The following is a 25339-nucleotide window of genomic DNA, read 5'->3' as shown; positions in this document are numbered from 1 at the left end:
GTCGACAAACTTTTAGAATCGAGCCGTTGACGCCATCGGCGCTTTGCTACAGCTCTGCTAGTTTCACACTAGGTGTGTTTAAGTGTCAGGAACCGTTCTCTGTGATGCCAATTCTTCTGGCCGATAGAAGACATTTTCCACCTTATTTGCCTGCTAAATAGGCTACAGAGGCATATCGACCGATGTATAAGAACATGGTAAATATTGGTCTATCCCTAACCCTAGCATGCATGTTTTTCGTCTGTAAGAGGAACCCCATAATAAAACCCATGCATACAAGGGAGAACATGCTAAGTCCATGCTTTATCCATGAGTACGTTTACATGCAGCCAATATCCAGGTTATGATCGGGTTAAGGTCGGGATTCAGGTTTCTGAGTTGATCAGAATAACCCGTTTACAAGCATAAATAGAAAGAGTTACCTCTAACGTGCATAACCCGATTTAACTGCGGACGTTGGGGTAGCGTCAGGACGTGTGGACTACGTCCAGACGCAATATGCATCATTTCCGGTTCTTCTCGTTCCGGTAACCGTGAAAACAACATGTTTCCCAGTTCGGAAGAGATAGTGGCCGCGTTTGTTTGCACTTTAGTTTCCTCGTCACTCAAAGTGTGGTGCTGTGCCGCGACTCGCCATGTTGCTCCCAACTTGTTGTTTACTTCCGGAGTTCTGGCGCATACAAGACGTCTCGCTACTCAAAAGACCAAGATTCCTTGTGAACAGAGCATGCGCAGAACACACGCTTTGATGGGGATATCCCGGTATGCGTTTACACGACCAAACAGTCGGGTTAGAAAAGGGTTACCCCAGGTGTAGTAACCGGGTTTTTAAAAACCCGGTTATGAGCATATCCGGGTTTCTGGCGGTGTTTACAAGGACCTGCGGAACCGGGTTATTGTGAATATTCGGGTTTAAAAGGGTTACTGGCTGCATGTAAACACACTGCATGTGTTTCGTAAACATAGATGTATTCAGATTACAAGCTACCGCCAGACTTCACTTTAAACACTCTGTCTCCTACAGCTGATGGGAGGCTGCAGAAGGACGCTCCCTTCCATTTGCCCAGGGGTAACAAAATGCTGCGTAACTCCAGTCACTTTACGAGGAGAATAATCAATGAGAAATACTTCTTTTGTTGCCGTTCTCCTGACCGTCAGATAAGACTCCAGGACTGATCTGAATTGGACATGACGGCTTTTTAGAGTGAGAGCCAATTCACTTACCCTAATAAAACCCCCTATTCAAATTGAATGAGTCAAACAAGGCTTTGCATAAAAGCACCAATCCAAACACCCACACATTCCTAAAGGTAAAATCTCTCTCATTCCCTCGGCTCTCTTCCTTTTACACCATCTCCTGCTCTTCATTCTTCCCTTCTTTTCCATTTTTTTGCTGTCAACAAGCCCTGAAAACCGCAATCTCAGCCAGAATGACCTATTCAAACACCATGTGCTGGCTGAGTTTATTGGAGACGGAGAGAATAACAACCTGTCAGTCGGCTCACAATGATTTCCTAAAACTCTTCCCCTTTGTCACATCCATGCAGACATGCACATGTAAAACCCCTCCACAGCTATTCAGCTCTGCCTCACTCTCGCTGCACGTGCACACATAGTACACATGCAAACATCCTTGACTTCAGCCAAATAAACACACACAAAAGCTAATAAATGTACGCCAGCCTGCAGCTGGGCTCAACCTTCGTCTACTTCCTTTGAGTCGGTCGAGTGCCCTCCTGAAAACTGTCTGTGGAGATGAGCTGGGGCTTTTAACAAGACTCGAGCAATAAATGCAAAGGTAAATAAACCACCCTGATGCCTGGCTAACTGCTTTATTGGTACCCGATAATTAGCTTTGGCCTAAAACAACAAAAACTGCAGAACTGAAACTCTAAAATTGCTCGTTTGTGACTTAAAAACACAAAATATCTTGATTTTTGGTTGACAAAAGCATGTTTTTCACTTACTGTCAATGCCAATATAATGAACGATCAAATCTCATTCAAATACAACGAGCTAATAATTAAACTAGGGGAGGTACAGACATAAAGATTTTCTGAAATAATTAAAGTCAAGAACTTTTATTCAACTTCAAATTTCCTGGATTCCCTAAAGTGAAAAATGGAAAGTTTCCAAAGAGTAAAGTGAACTACGACAGAATTTACAGTTTTTGGTCCCATTCTTTATATGGTTTACATGCTGCCACTGTCATCAATCTGAAAGTTTCTTGAGCCTATTTACAGGGGACTGTTCTTCTTCTGCCACTGTGCTGCATTCAAGCATCTTTAAAGTGTCAAAACTGTTTTTCTCCCTTCTTGCAATGGCAGATTTCAGTTTTCTGTAAAGGTTTGGGACACATTACTGGGAGGCTTCTAACAGTTTATTTGTTTGAGCATTTGGATTTATTCCAGACACCAGGTAAGTTACTTTCCTCTAAAATGTCTGTAATTAGTGGATTTTATTGATTAATTATTTGTAAACACAATGAAAGTTGGACCAGAGTCAACACAACCATGGCTCTATGAATGGCTCTAATTCACTCTCTCAGACAGGAGTTTAGCAACAATTTGGCATCACAGAAGCTCATCCTGAACACAAACCGGTTACCAGACCCAGAGTAATCTTGCATTACATTATTCTCAAGTTTTGACCAAATAGCATAAAACCGTGCTTTTGCAATGAGAAGACCTACTTTAGCTGCAGCCAGACATGATACATTAAACATTCCCACATCCTTCCCAGATGCTAATATCCTTACACTGGTTTCCTGTTGAGATGAGAACCACAAACAACTTTTTTGCTTTTTCCTGGGATATTTAGTTTTTTGTATGTTTAATTATTTTATTGCATTTGTTTTATGACCATATGTCTGAGTGAGGCACCTGATAAATACACATACGACCAGCCTCTAAAGGTCAGAGAGTCATCCATCCATCCATCCATCCATCCATCCATCCATCCATCCATCCATCCATCCATCCATCCATCCATCCATCCATCCATCCATCCATCCATCCATCCATCCATCCATCCATCCATCCATCCATCCATCCATCCATCCATCCATCCATCCATCCATCCATCATTCATTTACTTACTTACTTACTTACTTACTTATTTATTTATCTACTTACTTATTTATTTACTTACTTACTTATTTATTTACTTACTTACTTACTTACTTAATTACTTACTTACTTACTTACTTACTTATTTACTTACTTATTTACTTACTTATTTATTTACTTATTTATTTACTTATTTATTTTCATCCGCTTATCTGGAGTCGGGTCACGGGGCAAGTAGTCTAAGGCGAGAGGCCCAGACTTCCCTCTCCCCAGCCACTTGGGCCAGCTTGTCCGGGGAATTCAGAGGCGTTCCCTGGCCAGGTGAAAGACATAGTCCCTCCATCGTGTCCTGGGTAGGGTTGTCACGGTGTGAAAATTTAACCTCACGGTTATTGTGACCAAAATTATCACGGTTTTCAGTATTATCGCGGTATTTTTTAAACGTTTTACAATTTCAGACAACTAAATAAACCCTGTATATCAGGAAAATATTGTCCTCAGTTAGTGTCTAAATTTTGCCTAAAATTTGTTATTTTGCAATTATGTTGTTTATTTGTTTACATTTTTCCCCTTTAGTCTTTAAAATACCAATATTTGCCCATAACTTCTTATTTTTTTGTCTGTTTGATGTCATCATTTTAAAAGTATTAAATCAGATGATACTCAGTAATCAAGTAGCCTTCTAATCAGATACTTTTTTTACCCTTACTTGAGTAATAAACCCTGTATCAGGAAAATATTGTCCTCGGTTTGAGTCATTCCAGTGAGCTTTGCAGATGTGGGAAAATGTCATCAGGCAGTAATCATTGTTAAATTCATAATTATTCTCAGAGAGAGTCCAACTCTTATCTGCCCCTGGGATCCCCATAATGCATAGCGTCATTTCAATATGGGGGTGTCCGCAACACGGTTTATATGCAGGTAGCGGTGCTGCGGCTATTTCATATAGCGCCTCGTTGCATTCTCCCTCAACCTAAATCCTCGGATCGCAAATTTTAGCTAAAACGCTAATGTTAGCTTGCCTTGCGTTGACTGTAGAGTTGTGGGTGATGGTCACGCAGATGGGTCATGAGATCTGAAGCGTTGCTGCCCTTCACAGACAGTTTTTCTGCATGTGTTGCAAACAGGATAGCTGTCTTCTATCAACTGTCCCTCGGCATCCTTCAGATATCCAAAAAATGCCTGTACTTCCCACTTTGTCTTCTTTGAGGGATAATAAATGTCCTGAGCACTAATGTCTCCTCCTTTGGCCATTATTTCAGCTTTAGCTTCAAGAAAGTTTTGGTTGTAAAAAACAAAGTGTGCATGTGTCGCTGGCAACTTCAGCAGATGATACGGTGGCTGGTAAGGGTCACCGCGCCTACACCGCAGCCACGGTAATCCACCGAGATAATATATATTTTTTAAAACAAGATGGTTATTATTGTTGTCAACTTTTTTACCGGGGTTTACTGCTACACCAGTTACCGTGACAACCCTAGTCCTGGGTCTACCTTTAGGTCTCCTCCCGGTTGGACGTGCCCAGAAAACCTCACCAGGGAGGCATCCAGGAGGCATCCTGACCAGATGCCCGAGCCACCTCAACTGGCTCCTCTCGATGTGGAGGAGCAGCGGGTCTACTCCGAGCTCCTCCCGCATGACCAAGCTTCTCACCCTATCTCTAAGGGAGGGCCCAGCCACTCTTCGGAGAAAACTCATTTTGGCCGCTTGTATCCGCGATCTCGTTCTCTCGGTCACTACCCAAAGCTTATGATCATAGGTGAGGGTAGGAACGTAGATCGACTGGTAAATCGAGAGCTTCGCCTTCTGACTCAGCTCTCTCTTCACCACGACAGACCGGTACAACGCCTGCATCACTGCAGATGCAGCACCAATCCGCCTATCGATCTCACGCTCCAGTTTTCCCTCACTCATGAACAAGACCCCGAGATACTTAAACTCCTCCACTTGGGGCAGGACCTCATCCCTGACCCGGAGAAGGCATTCTACCCTTTTCCGAATCAAGACAATGGTCTCAGATTTAGAGGAGCTGATTCTCATCCCAGCTGCTTCCCACTCAGCTGCAAACCGCTCCAGCGAAAGCTGAAGATCACGTTCTGATGAAGCCAACAGGACCACATCATCTGCAAAAAGCAGAGACCTGATCCTCAGGCCGCCAAAACGGATGCCCTCCACACCTTGGCTGCGCCTAGAAATCCTGTCCATAAAGGTTATGAACAGAATTGGTGACAAAGGGCAGCCTTGGCGGAGTCCAACTCTCACTGGGAACGAGCCCGACTTACTGCCAGCAATGCGGACCAAGCTCTGACACCAGTCATTCAGGGACCTAACAGCCCGTATCATGGGGCCTGGTACCCCATACTCCCAGAGTACCCCCGACAGGGTCCCCCGTGGGACACGGTCAAACGCCTTCTCCAAATCCACAAAACACATGTAGACTGGTTGGGCAAATTCCCACGCACCCTCCAGGATCCCCCTAAGGGTACAGAGCTGACCTCAGCACCAGAGAATTAAGAGGCCAACCCAAAGTCCCCAGACTCTGCTTCCTCACTGGAAAACGTGTCAGTGGGATTGAGAAGGTCTTCGAAGTATTCTGCCCACCGATCCACAACGTCCTGAGTAGAGGTCAGCAGCACACCGTCCCCACTATAGATAGTGTTGGTAGCGCACTGCTTTCCCCCTCGAGGCACCGCATGGTGGACCAGAATCTCCTCGAAGCCGTACAGAAGTCTTGCTCCATGGTCTCACCGAACTCCTCCCATGCTAGGGTTTTTGCCTTGGCGACCACCCAAGCCACGTTCCGCTTGGACTGCTGGTACCAGTCAGCTGCCTCTGGAGTCCCACAGGCCAAAAATACCTGATAGGACTCTTTATTCAGCTTGTCAGCATCCCTAACCGCCAGTGTCCACCAGCGGGTTTGGGGGGTTGCCACCACGACAGGCACTGACGATCCTGCGACCACAGCTACTACGGTCGGCCGCCTCAACAATGGAGGCATGGAACAGGGTCCATTCAGACTCAATGTCCCCTGCCTCCCCCGGAATAGTTAGGAAGTTCTGTCGGTGGTGGGAATTGAAGCTCCTTCTGACAGAAGACTCTGCCAGACATTCCCAGCAGACCCTCGCGAAACTTTTGGGCCTGCTTGGTCTGACCGGCATCCTCCCCCACCATCTGAGCCAACTCACCACCAGGTAGTGGTCAGTTGACAGCTCCGCCCCTCTCTTCACCCGAGTGTCCAAAGCCCCCTTCAGACAGGCCATGAAAAACGGAAATGTTCCGGAATCTGTCCGTAAGACCTTTCTGTCTGAATACAAACATCCGGATAACGTGTTCCGGAATTTATCCGGACGAAGCCCCTAGTAACAGGTCCGGACATGTTACGGACAGGGTGGCTGCTTCAGATTGGTGAGGTAAAGTTCTGGACAAGGGGGAGGGGGAGGAGGAGGGGACCGGGGGACGCTGTGCGCACCTAGATAGCCCGCTGCTGTAGCATGCGGCGAACCACAGCAGCTCGCCTCCTACGGTACCGTCTAGACGCGCGATGGAGCGCTTCACACCACTTCAGTGATTCCTTTAACCATTGAGCGTCATCATCCAGGTCTCTTATGCGTCTTCGTGTGCGGAGAATTATGCTTAAGCGCCTCGTGATTTTTATCTTGAGAGGAGCTATAGAAATGATATTTTCTTCTTCTTCTTCTTCTTAACATGAGTCCGATTCTCTCTCCCCCCACCACCCCCCGCCGCCGTCAGACATCTGGAACTTTTCCCTACTGTGTGAACGCAGCCGAAAGGACAAGTTCCGGTACAAAAGTGGTGTGTCTGAAAACACAGTTCCGGTTAAAAACCGGAATGAATTGTCCGCAAATGTTCCAGAATGTCTGCCTGAAAAGGGCTCAAGACATGCGGCCGCAGGTCAGACGAAACAACAACAAAGTCGATCATTGAGCTGCGGCCTAAAGTATCCTGGTGCCAAGAGGACATATGGACACCTTTATGTCTGAACGTGGTGTCCATTATGGACAAGCCATGACTGGCACAGAAGTCCAATAACAAAACACCACTTGAATTCAGATCGGGGGGCTGTTCCTCCAAACCACACCTCTCCAGGTCTCACTGTCGTTGCCCACGTGAGCATTAAAGTCCCCCAGCAGAACGAGGGAGTCACCGGAAGGAGCGCTTTCCAGCACCCCCTCCAAGGTCTCCAAAAAGGGTGTGTAGTCTGAACTGTAGTTTGGTGCATAAGCACAGACCACAGTCAGAACCCATCCCCCCACACGTAGGCGAAGGGAGGCTACCCTCTTATTCATCGGGGTAAACCCCAACGTACAGGTACCAAGATGGGGGGCAACTAGTATGCCCACCCCTGCTCAGCGCCTCTCAGTGGGAGCAACTCCAGAGTGGTAGAAAGTCCAACCCCTTTCAAGGAAACTGGTTCCAGAGTCAGAGCCATGCGTTGAGATGAGTCAAACTATATCTAGTCGGAACCTCTCAACCTTGCACACCAACTCAGGCTCCTTTCCCACCAGAGAGGTGATATTCTATGTGCCAAGAGCCAGCTTCTGTAGCCGAGGATCAGACTGCCAAGGTCCCCGCCCTCGACTACCACCCGCCACACACTGCACCCGACCCCTTTGGCCCCTCCCACGAGTGGTGAGCCCATGGGAAGGGGGATCCACGTTTCCTCTTCGGGCTGTGCCCGGCCGGGCTCCATGGTTGAGCGCCCGGCCACCAGGTGCTCGCCAATGTGCCCCACCTCCAGGCCTGGCTCCAGAGGGGGGCCCCGGTGACCCACGTCCGGGCGAGGGAACACGGTTTCCATTTATATAATTCATCATAAGAGGTCTTCGGGCTGCTCTTTGTCTGATCCCTCACCTAGGACCTGTTTGCCATGGGTGACCCTACCAGAGACAGAAAACCTCAGACAACTTAGCTCCTAGGATCATTGATACACTCAAACCCCTCCACCACGGTAAGGTGGCAGCCCAGGGAGAGTTCTCCTCCATGCTCGTTTTTAAATCTGCGCCTATCTCTTTGCCTTGGCTTCTAACACCATATATCAAATGTTGATTTTAGGTGTTTTTTTTAGTATTTTAGCTCATTATTGTGCTGCTTTTACCCCTTTTTCATTTGGGCAGTTTCATGTGTTATCTTCTCTGTAATCCATTTTAAACTGGACAAATTCCGTCATGCATACATATTGTTCAAAGCATAGCTTAATGTTAAGCACTGCATTGTTTGTTAGGTGCTTTATAAAACAAGTTGGATTATATTATTATATTTAGTTGACATTTTGACCCTTATATAGATTTATTTCTCAATCAGATAAAATAAATGTGTGCTGTGCATTTTTAATGAGCTCTACTTTTTCCTTCTTCTCACCACAAACCAATTTAATTTTCTGTTTTTGTTGCTCTACTTTTTATTTCCATTGTCTGACCTCAACAAACCTGTTACAGCCTGAAACTGCACTTTTCCAGTAATATTCTAGCTCTGGTTGAACATCCCTTATGCTTTTTTACAAAGTTTGCGACGACCCTAGCAGACCCACTTTGTATTATTTTTTCCTCCTCCTTTTTTCCAAGCATCGAGATTGGCATGTGACCTTTGGAATAATTATGTTTTTGATAACAGTGCTTGTGATGCTCTCAGACAGCTCTTATCTTTTTCACTGAAAGCAGAACATTTGGCGGGAAAAAAACCCATCTTTTTATACTGTAAAACTGGTATTTATTTACTGATCCGGGTCACGTTGACTCAGGGAATTAGGCAGAGATGAATCTTCTTTGTTAAGCTACATCAACTTGAATCCTAAAATTCAAATGAGTTTTTCTATTTTTAACTGGAACTTCAAAAATCATTACCTTTATTACTATGTAGGAATCCAGGCTCGCTACAAGCTAATGTAAATAGTCCATGTAAATGTATCCGTTTGAGGACAGGAAGTCTTCTTCAAGCCACCTGGTCAAGATTGGGACTTTTGCAATGGTTTTGAATGGTTGCTATTATTCATGGTGTGGAATTTTGCTTTAAAGACGTACTAGAAGAGATTTTTTTACAATTGGAAATTATTTGAGCCTCTATATTTATTTATGTATAGAAATATATCAAATACATAACTTGTTTGGGCTCACAATCATTTACTGCGAGTGAGGAGTGCAGAAGAACAAGGAAAAATGTGGGTGTCTGGCAAAGTTGAGCAGAGATTTATGAACCAATGAAGAAGAGGACAAGGACCGCCAGCTGTGGATCTAGTTGGAATTCATTCTTAGTCCAGATACTACCAGAACATTCTGGAGTGTTACATGTGTGCGCTGACATTCTTACGTGTTGGTTTCCTCCAGTGCAACTAGGACGTTAGTATTAGTTCAGGCTAGCATTGGCAGTTGAGCTAGCATTAGTAATAGATCGGCTTAGCGTTAGCGGTAGCTCAGACCAGCATTAGCAGTAGTACAGACTGGTGTTAGCAGTAGCTTGGGATAGCCATGTACTGCGGTTAGCATTGTTGTCGCCAACGTTGAATTGGGTCGGGAAATGCTAACTTAAGGTGGCGTGCCTATTCTTATGATGTGGTAAACCAGCGTTTTTCAGAATAAACCATTTCTTAGTGGCTATTACAACATTACTAACTTACATAATAAGTCGGAGACAGCACAGACGTTTTGGAACGCTACATTAGACACTGCCTATGTTCCTCAACAACACGGTAAACGTGGCTTTAAATTCTAAGGACCTTTGTCAACATATGTGGACTTTGGCTCCTTGCATTTTAAATTTGTATTCTCTTCTACTTAGACCTTTTGGTATTATTTATAGACTCTTGATACTGACTTTTGTTTGGTAAATGTCCTTTTTTTTAGGAAATGTGACAACATATTTCTTTAATTTGATTTTTATTGTATTTTAATTTTTGTAATTCTGTTTCTGTTAATTACAGTCGATTAATCTGCAACAGCTAGATATTTTTTCTTTGAAATCACACCAAATAAAAGTTTGGGTCCCAGTTGGTTAAATTTTAGGACTACTTTAAAAGGACAAAACGGAACTAAAACATGACAGATTTGTTTACAAGCTTTGTTGTCTTCACTTTGCAAGATTAGAACTCAAAGATGTTTAAAGTGCAAATATAAAAGATACAGCATCAGATGCCATCTGCCCCTCGGGTTAAATGAAAAGTCTGATCTCAGAGGCACTCGGGAGACACCAGGATCAGAAAACTTGACGCATGACTGGAATCATCCTTATTGCTTCTATAAAGTACCGCAGAGGAGCAGGAATCTCTGCCTGATGTCAGCAAATGAGTTAAGAAGCCTGCTCAGGTGTTGAGTATACTTATTACCAGCGATACTATAATTAGAATCAAGGTTTTATTATTGTGTAGCCTTTTCCCTCACAAGACATGTCTCCTATTGTTGAGAGGTGTAATTATTCTGCTTGGCTTAACCCTTCGTAAGCCATCATTAAAGCTCTTACTCTGCCACCTCCTCTCTCCGGATTTCCTCGACTCCTGAAATTTGCTCACCTTATTCATTCAGTCGTTCACTCTGACGCTCCTCAGTGCCCTCTTTTTTTAAATTACACCTTCCCACATCAAATGTATTTTTTTCCTTTGCAGTACCCTGCACCCCTCATGTCTTTTCTACCACTTTATTTCCCCTCCGCCCGTTGTGGGCAGTCACCAAGTCTGTTATTAGTGCCAGGTTCAAGCCTGCAATGTAATCAGAGCCCAGAAATTAGCAGCCAGGCCACACTAACAGGGAGGCACAATGCTGACAAAACACTGAAGTTATTACTGGGATTGCTGCAATGCTTCGGCATGGTCAGGAATCTGCTCCTTGGAGCTTTGGATTTTGATGAGCTTTGTTAAAGGACAGCCGTGGACACCAACCGGGGGTACTGGGAGCAGTAAGCAGGCGCAGGTGAAGCTTTATCTCTGGGACAGGAGCCATGTTGGATTGGACATAACAGAAATATGTTTTATTGTTTTGGGATCGAGTTAGAAAAGCGTGATACATCAGGACAACAGAAAAGTATTAACTTAGAAATAACAAGTTCTTTAGCCGGATAGTTGGTCTGAGTTACCTCTCCAGAAATATTTAAAGGCAAATCTGCAGCCATGAAGGCTTTCTGGCACATCATAAAGCTATTTATTCACTTCACAGCTTCACATTTAACTCCGTGGATATTTTCTGAATCAAACACACTGATAAAAGCACCCAAACCCATAAATAATTCTGCTTCATATAAATACCGTATTGACTGTAAGATTTCTTAAGGAATAATTACTTTGCAGTAAAAAGTGCAGAAAAGATTTTAGATGGCACCAAGTTTGTTTGAGAGAATTATATTTCAAGCCCAAGAGAAATGTAAATCTAGACTTTTCCAAGGAATCGATGAGGCACTGCACAGTAAAGGTGGTTGCACTTACAGCACGGCCCCTTGCGTAGCACCTTGATCCGTCGCTGGGTGTTGCACTGGGCTTTCTCCAGCTCACACTCGTTGGAGTAGGTGGACGAGTCCGAGCCACAAACAGGAGCCACCAAGGATGGACACTCAGCTCTCTTGCAGACGCACTTGCCCTTGGCCGGGTCCGTTGGGTCGCGCTCGCACATAGCGCCGAAGCCGCACAGCATCCCCCTGCAGCCTGAGGACGTTAAAAGAGAAAACAGAACGTGAGATGATGTAAAATAAACAGATCAGTCTAGGCCTAATTCACGCCGAAGCACAGGTTTTTTTAAAGATGTTTCTGTAAAATTCTTCATCCACATGAAAAACACCAACAATGGCCTGTAACTACGTCAGGCTGGATGTTGGAACTCCAAAAATTTCACCAAAACCAGGGAAAAAGTAAAGTAACAGAAAAAGCCACAGAACTCCTCGTTTCACTGTAGACTAACATTAATGGACCCGCCCTCTTCGACTTGCAAACAGGGAAGGTTGTGTTAACTTAGCCTCCAGGAGAGAGTAGAGCATGTCTGTAGAAGCTAACCATTAGCATTAGCAACTGCAGAACATGGCGGAACACCGTAAGCTTGTGCTATTTGTGGAGATGAAATTTTGCATTTTTTACCCTAGAAAGAAGAGCAAACAAAGGCAACAGAAGAGTCTCAATGCTGTTAGCCAATCAGAAAAGAGATATTTGCATATCATAAAAAATTGTGGCTAAGGCTCCAAATCCTGCTGTTTTCTGCTCCCTCCCTCCCCCCCAAACCCCTACCCACCCCCCACTCCTCCGACTGACCTCTACTCCATGAAACAAGAGTGCCGTAACTAGTGTAAGCCCACTTCAAACACTTTCTCAGACCCACTGGACGTCAGCAGGAGTTGCTTTTATTTCTTATCTTTGGAAAGTTTTTAGGAGGTGGCAACATCTGAGCTGCTCACGTGGGGCCTTTTTGAAAAACTGGTAGCAGTCTGATGAAATACACATAGTCTTGTGGACGGAGCCCTTTCACTCTCAAGATTCTTTAAGAACATCAATGACTCGCTGTCCAGGGGAGGACAGGGACACAACGATGCGGAAGCAAAGTGAGGTTAGCCAAACACTTCACGGCCTCGCGAGTCAGGCAGCAACAATTCTTAAGACTTTGATCCCAAACCTCCCACTGAGACCTCGGCTTTGATCGAGTGTGAAACGGCAGACTGTAAACATTGTCAGAGGCAGCTGAATGCACAGGGCAAACAAGAAATGTACCCGTGTGTGTGTGTGTTTGTACAAAATATCAACTTAGAGAGTAATTGACCCGTACTGTGGCAGCTACAGCTGCTGTGGCTATGCGCCCACTCAGAGGGGGCTGTGGGGGCAGCCAGCTGGCGTGACGTCCTTGCCACACCACTGGCAGTGTGTGTGTGTGTGTGTGTGTGTGTGTGTGTGGTAGTGGTGATGGGGTGTTTAGAAGTGATAGGAAACTCCTGAAGGTAGCCACCTTGATAGGAAATCTATGACCTAAAGCATCAAAGAAACATACTCATGGATAAAGAAGCAGCCACTGTTACTGCTGTTAGTATCACACACACACACACACACACACACACACACACACACACACACACACACACACACACACACACACACACACACACACACCACACATACACACAATTTCTTATCATTGGCTCACAGGTTAGAACTAAAAGGAAGTCAGCATGTCCGCCTGGGCTCACTGGTAGGTGGCCTTTCCGATGCAGGAAGGACAGGCAGACAGTCTGACACACACACACACACACACACACACACACACACACACACACACACACACACACACACACACACACATGCTGTGTGTAGCTGAAACAACCGGTCCAGCATCTGCCCGAAGTGTCTCTTTCTTTCCTTTTCCTCACATCGAAGCACATTGTGTGTGTGTATGTGTGTGTGTGTGTGTGTGTGTGTGTGTGTGTGTGTGTGTGTGTGTGCGTGCGTGTGTGTGTGTGTGTGTGTGTGTGTGTGTGTGTGCGTGCGTGTGTGTGAGTGTGAGTGCTCACACACAGAGTGACAAGCAAGGAGGCTGTTTTTGACTTGCCTACTGTTCCCTGTTGGTGAGCAGCTGACAGCTACCTGAGCTTTCTCTCTTCTACTGTGAGAGATAGAGAGAGAGAGAGAGAGAGAGAGAGAGAGAGAGTGAGAGAGAGAGAGAGAAAGGAGAGAGAGAGAGAAAGAGAGAGAGACTGACAGATAGAGACAGAGAGAGAATGTGTGAGTGTGTTTTTGTGCAAAGCTACCCATGAATGCATTTGTATTCCTGACAATGTGTTTGTCCATGTGTGTGTTTGTGTGTCTGAGAGCATTAGCTTTCTCTTCTTCACACACACACACACACACACACACACACACACACACACACACACACACACACACACACACACACACACACACACACACACACACACACACACACACACACACACACACACACACACACACATGCCATCAGATCCTAGAATGAGGTCCTTGTCATCACTGCCCCCTGCTCCCCAGTGCTCCCCAGTGCTCCCCCAGCACGCTGTGTGCTGCTTCTGTGTTTATGCACAGGAGTCAGCATGTGGCTCAGAAATGAAGCCAAGCGAAAAGTGACAAGAGGTGAAATTAAATCAAACTGTGTCAGATGTAGACAGGAAAGAGAGAGGGTGTCTGATAGCATGACAAGAAAAAAGGGAATAATTCAGGTTGCAAAACAAAATTCTGGATATTATCTAAATATTCTGCTTGAACACAAATACTAATAACATCATTATGGGAATTTCTAACAAATGAAGAATGATTGCCACTGTAAGCAGATTCCTTCTGCTATTTTCCATAAGAAAATCTCCCACTAGCCTGAAGCTTAGCTGGCTGACAAAAGACTGACACTCAATCTGAGGCTCTCTGTCAAAAGTGAACGCATCATGTGCAGAGTCTGGACCGAATACACCGACCGCAGGCAAAACTTTTTCTCCTCCCTTGGCTCCTGAGTACCAACATGTTCATTTGACACTTCCCATTTCTTTGGACCAGATGCATTAAAAAAATAAAAATTTGAAAACAGCCTTGGTACACAAACAGGTCTGCAACAACAAAAACTTTGTAATCAATAAATTCCAGCAGCAACTTCCTTGACCCGGTTTGACTGGCAGGTGATCACCGGGGGTGCAGGAACAATAATAGAAAGAGACGAGGATCTGTTTCTCACGTGCAGAAGACAGATATGCTGTTGCTTTACAAAAAACACAAATGAGGTTAACACAAAAACTTTCTCACTGGCTGTAAAAGCTTTCAAATGTTGGGTATCGCTTTGGGCAGAGATTCATCATTTCACACTCTGAAACTAAGATGGTATTTTCTCCGTGACACACGTATTAGCTAACAGGAAAATCAAATTAAAGGGAATAATACATTTCATGGGAATAATGGGAGTTTAGAAGATCCAGTTTCTAAGTTTCCTATAGAAAAAAAAAGTATTTACAAACAAGCAAACTGTTGCTTATTGACCAGAAAGAAAAAAGAAATGAAAAGTACCCAGATGAAGCATCAAGATTAGTACCTTCATCAGAAATCTGTCATATCCAGTCCTATTAGGGATGTACGTAGTTAACCGGTTACGTTATAACCGGGTAAACTAGTTTAGCCCAGTTAACTGCATCGAGTCCTTCTTCTGCACTAGGTGCAATAAATTTGAGAGGGTGCTCGCTGCAGAACCACAAAGGCGGAGCTGCACCATAAGGTGGAGCTGCACCAGGGTCAGCCCCGCCCATTCACACAAACTCAGCCTAGCCCACTGACTTCCGTTTTTGTTTTCCAACTTCATCGCAAACTAACCTGACCCACATGAATTATGGCTGTTACTACTTTACAAATGTTAATGCTATGTTCTATGCTCCAATTAAACAAGATAAATATAACTTGCTACATGACAAAGCCTGAATACATCTTGAAATGAAACGATTTCTTTTAGCAGATATCTGCCCACAGCCGCTCTAACAATAATGTGGTGCAACAGCATGGGTGATTGTCATATGTGCTCTGGTAGTCCAGTGGTAAGATCATCTGAAGTAAATATTGCTTTCCCCTCAGCAGATGCTGGTTCGATTCTCGGTGAGCTCGGCATCAATCTATTTAGCCAGCTGAAACATTGAATTTGTTTATATTTTAGTTGTAATGTTTATTTTCAGCAAAATATTTATGTCTCTAAAAGTTCTTTGAATTTGGTCGTTCCTAAACAGCATTTTAGTTGAAACTCTGCTCACAAATGGACTCACAATGGCTAAATAAATGAATAAATAAATAAACACATTAGTCATTATATTGTAAACGGTATACCAGTAAATTGTTGTAAACAGTACTGGCAAGTGTAGCTAGAAATTAAGAAAAGGGGTTGTATTCTACCTAAGATTTCTGGCACTGGGAGTCGAACCTGCGCAAAACTGCATGCAAACCTGCCTCCATAGCCTCTACCCCACCACATCTGATATGAAGAAAGTGGCGTTACATGTAATTGTCCTATCCAGTGTGTCTTTGGAGATGGGATGTATGGTTTATTGGCGGTGTCTCAGTAGAAGTCATTTCAGAAATAATTTGTCAGAAAATTCACAGAATATCCAGATTTGAGAACCAAGACCAGACCCACTTCAGGGGAGGAGACCAAATTGAAGCTGAGATGGGAGGAAAATGCATGAATGAGGCCAAAAATGGCTTTGGCGTGTTTCTTATGAGGAAATGACAATATAACATGATAAAAAGTTCCAAAAGTTAGATTTTTAATTATATGGAACCTTTACAAAAACTGTTCAGTTAACTTCTCACCTCCGTCCTCAATCTTGTATTTTTTAGCTATAAAACCCTCTTTGGTTCCAGAATGCTATCAAGTCTGACAACTGGAAGGAATTGTACTGACTCTGATGGAATGGACGGGGCTGACTCTGGAATGGGCGGGGCTGACCCTGGTGCAGCTCCACCTTCTGGTGCAGCTCCACCTTTGTGGTTCTGCAGCGAGCACCACTTGATAAATTTTGCGCCACTAGAGGGTGAAAGAGCGCCGCTATCAAATATGTTTACAGGGCGACCGCAGAAGAAGAAATGAGCTCGACAAATGTCCAAACAAATGTGCTCAAACACAAAGCGCTTAGCAATGAGCCAGTGTTGGAGACGTTTATTCTTACTGGAAAATCTGCTATTTTCCATTGTAAGATGAAAACTTTACATCAATTGTCTCAGCGGGAAAGTTCAGCAGACATGTTTGTTTACATTTTTGCTGCCGCGTGCCTGCAAAGTGTGAGCAAAGGGAGGGAGGGGCGACGCGAGGCTCCGTTCAGCGTCTCTACGGGCTCCAGTAGCAGCGACAGCCAGCTGGTTTGATCCGCTCTGAAAGGTGTTGATCAGAATTTGCAGATCGCATTTTCTAAATGGAGAACGGGCGTGTGCAGCCATCATGAGTCACTCAGTACAGCGTCAGTGCGGAAACTCACCTAGGAACTTTAATCTGTTGCACTGATATCACGCAAATAAAACTTCATTATTTAACAAAAAAATAAAAACCAAAACGGTACACAAGTGGACCGAACCGAACAGGCCGAACCGAAACTGTTCAAAGCTCCCCCGTGAACAGTTACACCCCTAATATAAACACGAGTATAATGTATGGCAACACAAACTTAAGTGTGAGATATAAGTCTTCACACAGAGCAAAACTATTTTTACTCCACTGGCTCTAATGCGCTTGACTTTCTAAGAGTGTTCTGTGTGGATTTTCAGTTCATAAAAACGAGCCTGAAGAGATGATTTTTTTCCACATCTTTCCTGATCCAATTTTCTGATCCTTTTTATAACTTGTGCTCAAACAAAAGAGTGCTGCAGGGTTTCACTTATTCTTATGGCAGCCTGTTCGTTTGTTTTACATTGTTTTTGGGCCAAGTTAACTAGAATTACGGCTCAGCTTTCTCATGACTTGAATGAGAAAAAATGTGGTGATTTTATCAGGCGGTGTAATTTCGTTTTCTTAGATGATGTGTGTAAATCTCGCCAAGCGTTCGGATCTAAAATATCTACAGTCACAACAAACAGCGACTGAATCCCACTGAGTTTTTCTGTCGCAGCTGCTCGTTGTTATAATTTTACATTGTTCTCTACCAGTCAAATATTTAAAAGCACAAAGTCTAAACAAGAAAACTAAACAAACCGGACTCAAATCTGATTTAAATGGGCTCAGTAGAAGTCTAAGTCATCTCATTGCAGGTCCAGAGATGTTTCTATTATAAAATGATCCTCCCACCAGAAGGCTGATAGGGTCGTTGTTGTCCTGGTCCATGTGCAAGGCCTTTGGACCACATTCCTGGAGATGTATGTGATGCTGTGAAACAGGAATCTCAGACCCCTCCTCCGGTGGCTTGTTTTACTCGTCTGTCAAATCGTGAGACACCTGGGTGAATGAGAATCTACACCCACGTATCCTATGTCAAACCTTCAGTTTTCTCAGCCAAACAAATGGACATTCCTGATGAGTCCTGGTAATTTCCAACAGAGGCTACTTTAAACCTTTATTTACCAGGTAACATGTTTGAGAACATGTCCTCACTTACAAACGTGACCTGGCCGAGATGTCCTGGAGGCAGTGCCACAACAAACAACAATTACATATCTCTCCTGTCTTAGCTTCCCTACATTGGCTGCCAGTTAAATTGAGAATAGATTTTAAGATCCTCCTTCTCACATATAAAGCTCTTAATAATCAAGCTCCATCATACATCAGTGATCTGATTGTTCCATACGTTCCTAACCGAGCACTTCGCTCTCAGACTGCAGGTTTACTGGTGGTTCCAAGAATATCTAAAATTAGGATGGGAGGCAGATCTTTTAGCTATCAGGCTCCTCTCTTGTGGAACAGCTCCCAGCTTTAGTCCGTGAGACAGACACCTTGTCTACTTTTAAGTCTAGGCGTAAAACATTTTTATTTGATAGGGGCTATGGTTAAAATCTAATGTTAGGTCAGACCTGGACAAGTGGGGGAGTAAAGGGAGGTGGAGAATACAGTCGGTAAAGACGGCTCTCACTTGCCCTGCCTCCAACATGCCTCCATCTAAAAGGCTAGGTTATCCAGAGTTATCTCTGTAGTTATGCTGCTATAGGCATAGACTGCTGGAGGACATACTGACCACTTTCCACATTCGACTACTTCTTCAACAATCTGCTCTTTAACTGTATTACTTTCTGCTATTTCAGCTGTTAATTTTATTTTTTCTCTAAGTGTTTTTCTTCCCAGAAGAAGCTACAATGATGTTCTGCTGAGCTGTGGTGCCCTCATGGAGGGGACCATCGGCTTGAACACTGTTGCTAACCACTTAAACTTTCTCCCTCTCCTGATAACTTTTTGCTTTTTTTGACATTGAATGTGCTACTACTAGTTTGCCCATTTAGTTATAGATTCACTAGGATAAATACAATAAAATTTATCTCTCACCAAATAGAATATTTACTGAGAAATCACAATGTAACCATAGAAACATTACTTGGTATATATGTTGTGTGTGTGTATGTGTGTGGGTGGGCTGGTGTTGGTGTATGCGTGTGCCTGCTCTGTCTTCTTGATCCCCAGTGAGTCGTGGTGGATGGCTGCTTATACTGAGCCAGGATCCTCTGGAGGTTTCTTCCTGTTAAAAGAGAGTTTTCCTCTCCACTGTCGCTAAATGATTGCTTAGTATGAGGATTGCTGTAAAGACGCTGGCACTAGTCAGTGACTTGATGCAACCTGCTGGGTTCCTTATATAGGAACCTTTTTATCTGATTGGTTTAATGAACTGACCTGTATTGGAATGTTTACTGTGTGAAGTGCCTTGGGACGACTCTTGTGGTGATTTGGCGCTATATAAATAAACCTGAATTGAATTGAACACACTTGGACACCCCAATTTATGATTGAAGCTGACCCAACGTGCCTCTGAGCAGACTGTGGTGCTCTTAACACACCACACATGGTAGGAATATCTGATAAGATTATCTTTGGAGTCATTACATTAATCAAGTGCATGTTTAAGATTGTCTAAAGAGAGGGATCGGGCCTAAAATCAGCATGATTATCCTGCAATGTGAACCGGGTCTACCGAGCTTTCAAGGATCAAAGGTTTTGAGTTTTTAGCCAGAACTAAGTTCTCCATGTAAACCATTCTTCCTTTTAAGAGTTGATGTGGTTTTGTTGTCCTGGTTCACAGACGAGATGTTTTGGTCATTTCATTTGCATGAAGGTGTGAATTGGTGTGGGACTAGTTGGGTACATGATTCAAGAATACGTACAGATGATTTAAGACTGAATGCTTCAAAGATGACCAAAAGATTTGATGTAATTCAAAATAAAGAAATAAAAAAAAAACAGTAAGCCATTTTCAAATGTTCATAAACGAGTGAGCTTTAGGAACCAATTTTTTAAAGCCCACCTAAGATAATCCTATTTTCTGTGTAGAAGTAAGCCATACAGTTCTTTTACATTTACGTGTGCTCACTGATGTGTCTGTGGTAATCTCCCTCCAACGCTGCAGCATTAAGCGCTTTACTTCTGCCACCTTCATGGTTTTTTTCGCCTCCCTACTGAAAGTAGAAGAAGAAATCCCTTTGGGAAGTAAAAGACAGCATGTCCAGTTTGTGCCTGTCAAGGCACACGTCTTTTCCAGGTAACGCGCCGTCCTGTGTTTGCACGACTCATCTATTAAATATGATGGGGTGTCAGAGCCTCGAGGATCCTCTCAGAGTCTCACCTGGTTATGAAAGGAAAGGGATAGTGCACCTGTGATTAAAGCCCCTGTGAAAGAATGTCACGGTTTTCGAGCTGAAAGGAAGCGCGGCGTGGTTCTCTTGAGGCAATTTTCTACCTACTATTGGCAGCTTTGGTGCTTCAGGATTCAGGCTGGGTTTGTATTCTGTTCCTGTGGATCGAAGTTCACATAAACCATTTTTACTGGTTCAACCCATTTTTTAACGTCGCAATACGAATGAAAATGTTTTTGCCTGTGTCCATTTGTTTGATTGTTAAATGTTTTTAGAAAGATGGGAATTTAGACAAAATTGACATATATATATATATATATATATATATATATATATATATATATATATAACAGATAACTTTTGGAAGCAAATGACTTGTATTTGTGTAGCACCGTCTAGGCTTCTAAACCCCCCCCATGGTGAGGGTGCTGGCGCCCCAGCTGCCCTGGGGTGCACTGACGGTAGAGGGGCTGCTGTACATTAGCGCCACTGGTCCCGTCCGACCACCAGCAGCAGGCAAAGCAGGTCAAGTGTCTTGCCCAAGGACGCAATGAATGCAACAGGCGAGCGGGACTCAATCCCGCAACACTTAACTCCTCTGCCACCGTTGTCAACCTAATTCAAGATGGCAGCCACTGGCAGCGAGGGCCTGCACGACTTTATTTTTTTTAAAGTCGACAGTCAAGTAATGAAAGTCGAGTCGACTTCGACTAGTCGTTGATGACGTCATACACCGGAAGCGGCGGTTGGTGACCGGAGAGCGCAGGAGCTCCCTTCTTTTGGAGACAAACGCTTGGTCACACCGCGTCATTTTTGATGCTTGGGTGTGAGAATGTGTAGCATAAACGCAGTAGACAGGACAGCTTTAGAACACTTAGGCTTTATTGGCAACCCTTATTGCAAATGCTGACAACAATCAGCTTCAAAAACATTCTTGAATGGAGAGCATAAAAGAGAACAAGCAGGCTTATTGCTGCTAATCAGTAACAATAATCATGTAACTCTTGTGTAACATGTAAAATTAAGTGCGCAAAATAAAACTCCTAAAAAAAAGTCCACAAAAAACTTATGTTTACTCGCTGCCGACAGTCTGTTTGGTCATTTGTTTTTGATCCTGGTTTGCGTGCAAGAAAATTAGTGCATCCACATGATCAGGATGAAGGCTCGCCCGCTGTCGGGTGATCGTATTCCCGGCAAGTGAAAAAATCCTCTTGCTCGGGGTGCTGGTAGCTGGAACAGCCAAATAGCTTTTGCTTAGCTTTGCCAAACGGGGAAATCTATCCTGGTTGCGGGACACACCACTGGAGCGGATTATCCATGGTGGGAATGTGTGGTGTTGAAAAATAATCCCGGATTTCTTCAGCTGCAGTGGAGCAGTGAGTTGATCTCCTGTCACTTTGATAATGCGGTCCAAAAAGTTGCACAAAGTCTTCCTCGAGTCTGGCTTTTTTCCCAGTCATCGGCTCAATTTGGGCATCAGTTGTGTCCTCGGCTTGAGCTTCACCTAAAATGATAAGTTTAAAATTACCTATGCTGCATGCATCTGAATAATATGAGCGTATTATTATAGTTCAGTGGACCTACCTGTTGCTGCAGGCGGCTCTCCGTTTTGTAGCAGGACGTCCAGGTGTCTCTGGGCTTCCTCTCTTTTATTCTGCGGGATGAACTGAAGATTTTTGAAGCGAGGGTCTAACATGCAGGCAACTATCGGGATAGATTCTGTCAGATCCTCAGACCTCAGTTTGAACCGCGTTTCCAGCTGTTGTCGGACCGTGCTTTTGAAAGTGCGTACAGCTGCCAGGTCAGACTGTTCAACACACAGAGTGCTGCTGATCATGTTGAAAATCACTGGATAAATGAAAGAGAGCCCAACGTGCAACTCGCCACACATTATTTCAGTAGCCTTTGCCAGAGGTTGCAGCACAGGAATCAGCTGTTCCACAAGCTCCCACTGGGAGGCTCTCATGGCAAGTGACTTCTGGACGCTTGACTTTGTGACAGCTTCATCTGCAAGTACGGACTGGACCGCGATCCTCTGCTCGAACAGCCGCTGGAGCATGACAAAAGTGGAATTCCACCGAACAGGACAGTCAGTCTGGAGTTTGTTGGATTTTACGCCAAGCTGTTCCTGACGCTGCTTCAGAGCGCAAGATGCAAGTGAAGAGTGGCGAAAGTGGCTGACAACTCTTCTTGCTGCGTCGACAGCTTTCACCACCTCAGGTAAAACTAATCCAGCTTTAACTGCCAGCTGCAGTGTGTGTCCGGTGCAGCCCAGATCATGTGGGAACATCTCGCATAGCTCCATGGCTAGATTCATGTTACTGGCATTATCGTGGACTGTGCAAAACACCTGTATTCCCCATTCACTGATTATTTTAGACAGCCGATCAGCAATGTTTACAGCCGTGTGCCTCTCTGGCATCATGGCGGTACAGAGCACCCGGGCCTTCAGCTGCCATGAATCGGTAACGTAGTGAGCAGTTACCGTAATATACGGCTCCATGGTGGAAGATGTCCACAGATCAGTTGTTAGCGAAACACTCTGGCCTTTCATTTCTTCACCAATATTTTCACGCAGGTTATCATACTGGTGTGCAATGGCGTTCCACAGTGTGTTGTAGGATGGGACGTTGTAACCTGGTTCGAAAAAATTCAGTAGGTCACTGAAGCCGTCTCCGTGGACTGCAGCTAATGGTCTGATGTCTTTGACAATAAAATCCACCAACAAATTGGTGATTTGCTGCCGTCGTCTTTCTGTTACAGCTGGACGTTTGGTGAAAGCGCTGATTGACTGCTGAACATGCGACTTGGGTTGTCCCTCCTCAGCTAGCTTTAGCGGATGCCTTTTCAAATGCATGTGCATAGCACTTGTATTTTTGATGTATTTTAGAACGGACTTGCAGAATTTACATGTTACAGAATTAGAAGATTCATCTTTAGTGAAGTATTTCCACACAACTGAAACATTTCTGCTAGTTTGCTGCAATGACCCACCCGGCTTGTCACCTGCTGTGTTTTCCGCAGACTCCATTTTGTCATTATCACGTGACAGCGACTAGTCGCTGAAAGGCATAAAAAGTCACTACAGAGCAGTGAAGTCGACTAGTCGACTAGTTCATACAACCCCTACTGGCAGCTAGAGCTACACCTCCATCAGTTCTAAAAACATTGAGCTGAAATGGGACAATGCATTCAACGCTACCCGGTCAGGCGAGAGTAAGATTGCACTTATCGTTGTTTTAAAGGTTGGTTTTTATGTTACCGAGGGGGACTTGTTACAATCACTGGCCTTCAGGCATGCAAAGAAAATCTTTCTTTGACAGTCTCGCTACATCAGAGTAGATTTACATCAGGAGAAGCGTGAGATTCTCCTGTTGCATAGTTAACCTTATTGTGGCATGATAGACAGCTTACGCCAGGTCTTTTACTTAACAAGCAGATTTGAATCTTTGCATTATGTATGACAAATAGTTTATTAGTGAAAAAAACATTTCATATTTTCTTTTGTTTTTGCTCTAAAAACCAGTTTAAAGTCTGCTTTTGTCTTGAAAAACATTCATCATTTTCACATTTACTTTAAACAAAGTGTGAAAAACTAGTTTTGCTTCTCTGGCACGCACGAGTGCATCCATGCTCAATAGTTACATCAGTTCGGTTGCTTTGACAAACTAACAGTGACCGCTTCACAAAAGGGAACCACGTTCTCTGCAGACGGACCGACTACCTGCTTGTTTTCTAATTATATCACAGCAGATCAGTTTGATTCAAATGGGGACGAGAGAAGGGAGGGAGAGAGAGAGGTGGGAGGTGTTCATGAATAATTAACATTTCTGAACTTAACATTGGTGACAACAAGAATAGCGAGTGAGTTACCGGGGTGAAACCAGTTCATATAAAGCCACGCAGATTAAAACTGCTCGCTGTAGCTTCAGCATGGACTAAATACCTGCTGGCTGTCAGGGAACGAGGAGGGGAAAGATGATGGAGGGAGATTCGGCTCAGTGGCATCAAAGTGGCATCACCTTAATGCTGAATGTGCTTAAATTCATTATGTTGAAACACTCCTTGGGGACATCTGCTGCTCTCTTCTTAATAAAGGGTCCCTTTCTTTGCAGCAGACACTAAGTAATACAGATGTGCTCCCGAGCTGGGCGGCTTTTAACAGTCCCCTCCACTCCCTCCGTTTCTCATTTCTTCTCCCCGTGAGAGGGCTTTAGCCTCTCCGTCAGTGTAGCTCCACTAGAAGACCTTCGTGGTGAGGGGACAGGTTGCCATGGCGACCGCCAGTGATGCAATCGGCACAGAGCAGCGACTCCCATCGGGCAGGGATTGGAAACTTTCCGCCGTGCTCGCAGGTGGCTTGTGTTTTCCCACATGAGCGTGCTTCTGCCGTTTGAATTTAAATCCTGAACATTAAACTCCTGGTTGAGTTTCACCTAAACTCAATACTTTTCCTCGATTAGAAAACCTAATTGTTTCAACGCGTGTGGCCCTGGAGTTATATGTTTTATGTGCAGGTCTAAAGGACGGCGGTAGATCTGTTCAGTATCGATTTAGGGCTCCTGCCCATTGCAATGATTATCTAAAGAAAAGAGCACATATGTGAAATACTGTGTCAGTGCCGAGCGACGAAAGGCAAGAAACACCCCGGTGACCTGTAGCCATACCTGGTAAAATATCCGAGAGGGAAAAATCAACACTACACGGCTTCTATTGATCTCTGGTTAGTGGTCCTCGGGGGACAAATGCAGTCAATTATCGATCCGGGTGCAATCATAAAACACCCAGGGTGAAATAAAGAAAACGTCTGCTCACAAAGGACCGCCCAACCTCGCCTGCTCCAAATGAGAAATTGCTTCTTTGAACAAGTTAAATACAAAGCAAAAAAAGAGTAACGGAGAGCAAAAGAATAGAGACTCTTACAGGCGAGAGAAGAAAACAAATTTTCTCAGGTCCTGGTGTTTTAACCACGCTGTTCTTATCAAGGAAGGAGCAGAGAGAACAAACGTGGAAAAACAAATGCCGTTCTACGGTAAGTTTTTGTGTG

General features: G+C 44.2%; 1 protein-coding gene across 12 annotated transcripts in view; it reads right to left on the bottom strand.

Moving 5' to 3' along the window:
- Positions 1 to 25339, bottom strand: part of agrn (agrin) — a 391168-nt gene that overhangs the window by 144853 nt on the left and 220976 nt on the right. For all 12 annotated transcript variants that reach the window (XM_054746151.2, XM_054746154.2, XM_054746157.2 and 9 more), the window contains one exon: positions 11494 to 11709. In XM_054746151.2, coding sequence (XP_054602126.2) covers positions 11494 to 11709 — 216 coding nt within the window. The remainder of the gene's footprint in view (positions 1 to 11493; positions 11710 to 25339) is intronic.

The sequence above is a fragment of the Nothobranchius furzeri genome, chromosome 15 (genome assembly GCF_043380555.1).
Source record: "Nothobranchius furzeri strain GRZ-AD chromosome 15, NfurGRZ-RIMD1, whole genome shotgun sequence".
In the NCBI taxonomy this organism is placed as follows: domain Eukaryota; kingdom Metazoa; phylum Chordata; class Actinopteri; order Cyprinodontiformes; family Nothobranchiidae; genus Nothobranchius; species Nothobranchius furzeri.
The sequence above is the reverse complement of the archived record's forward strand: the minus strand, read 5'-3'. Positions and strand labels throughout refer to the sequence as shown.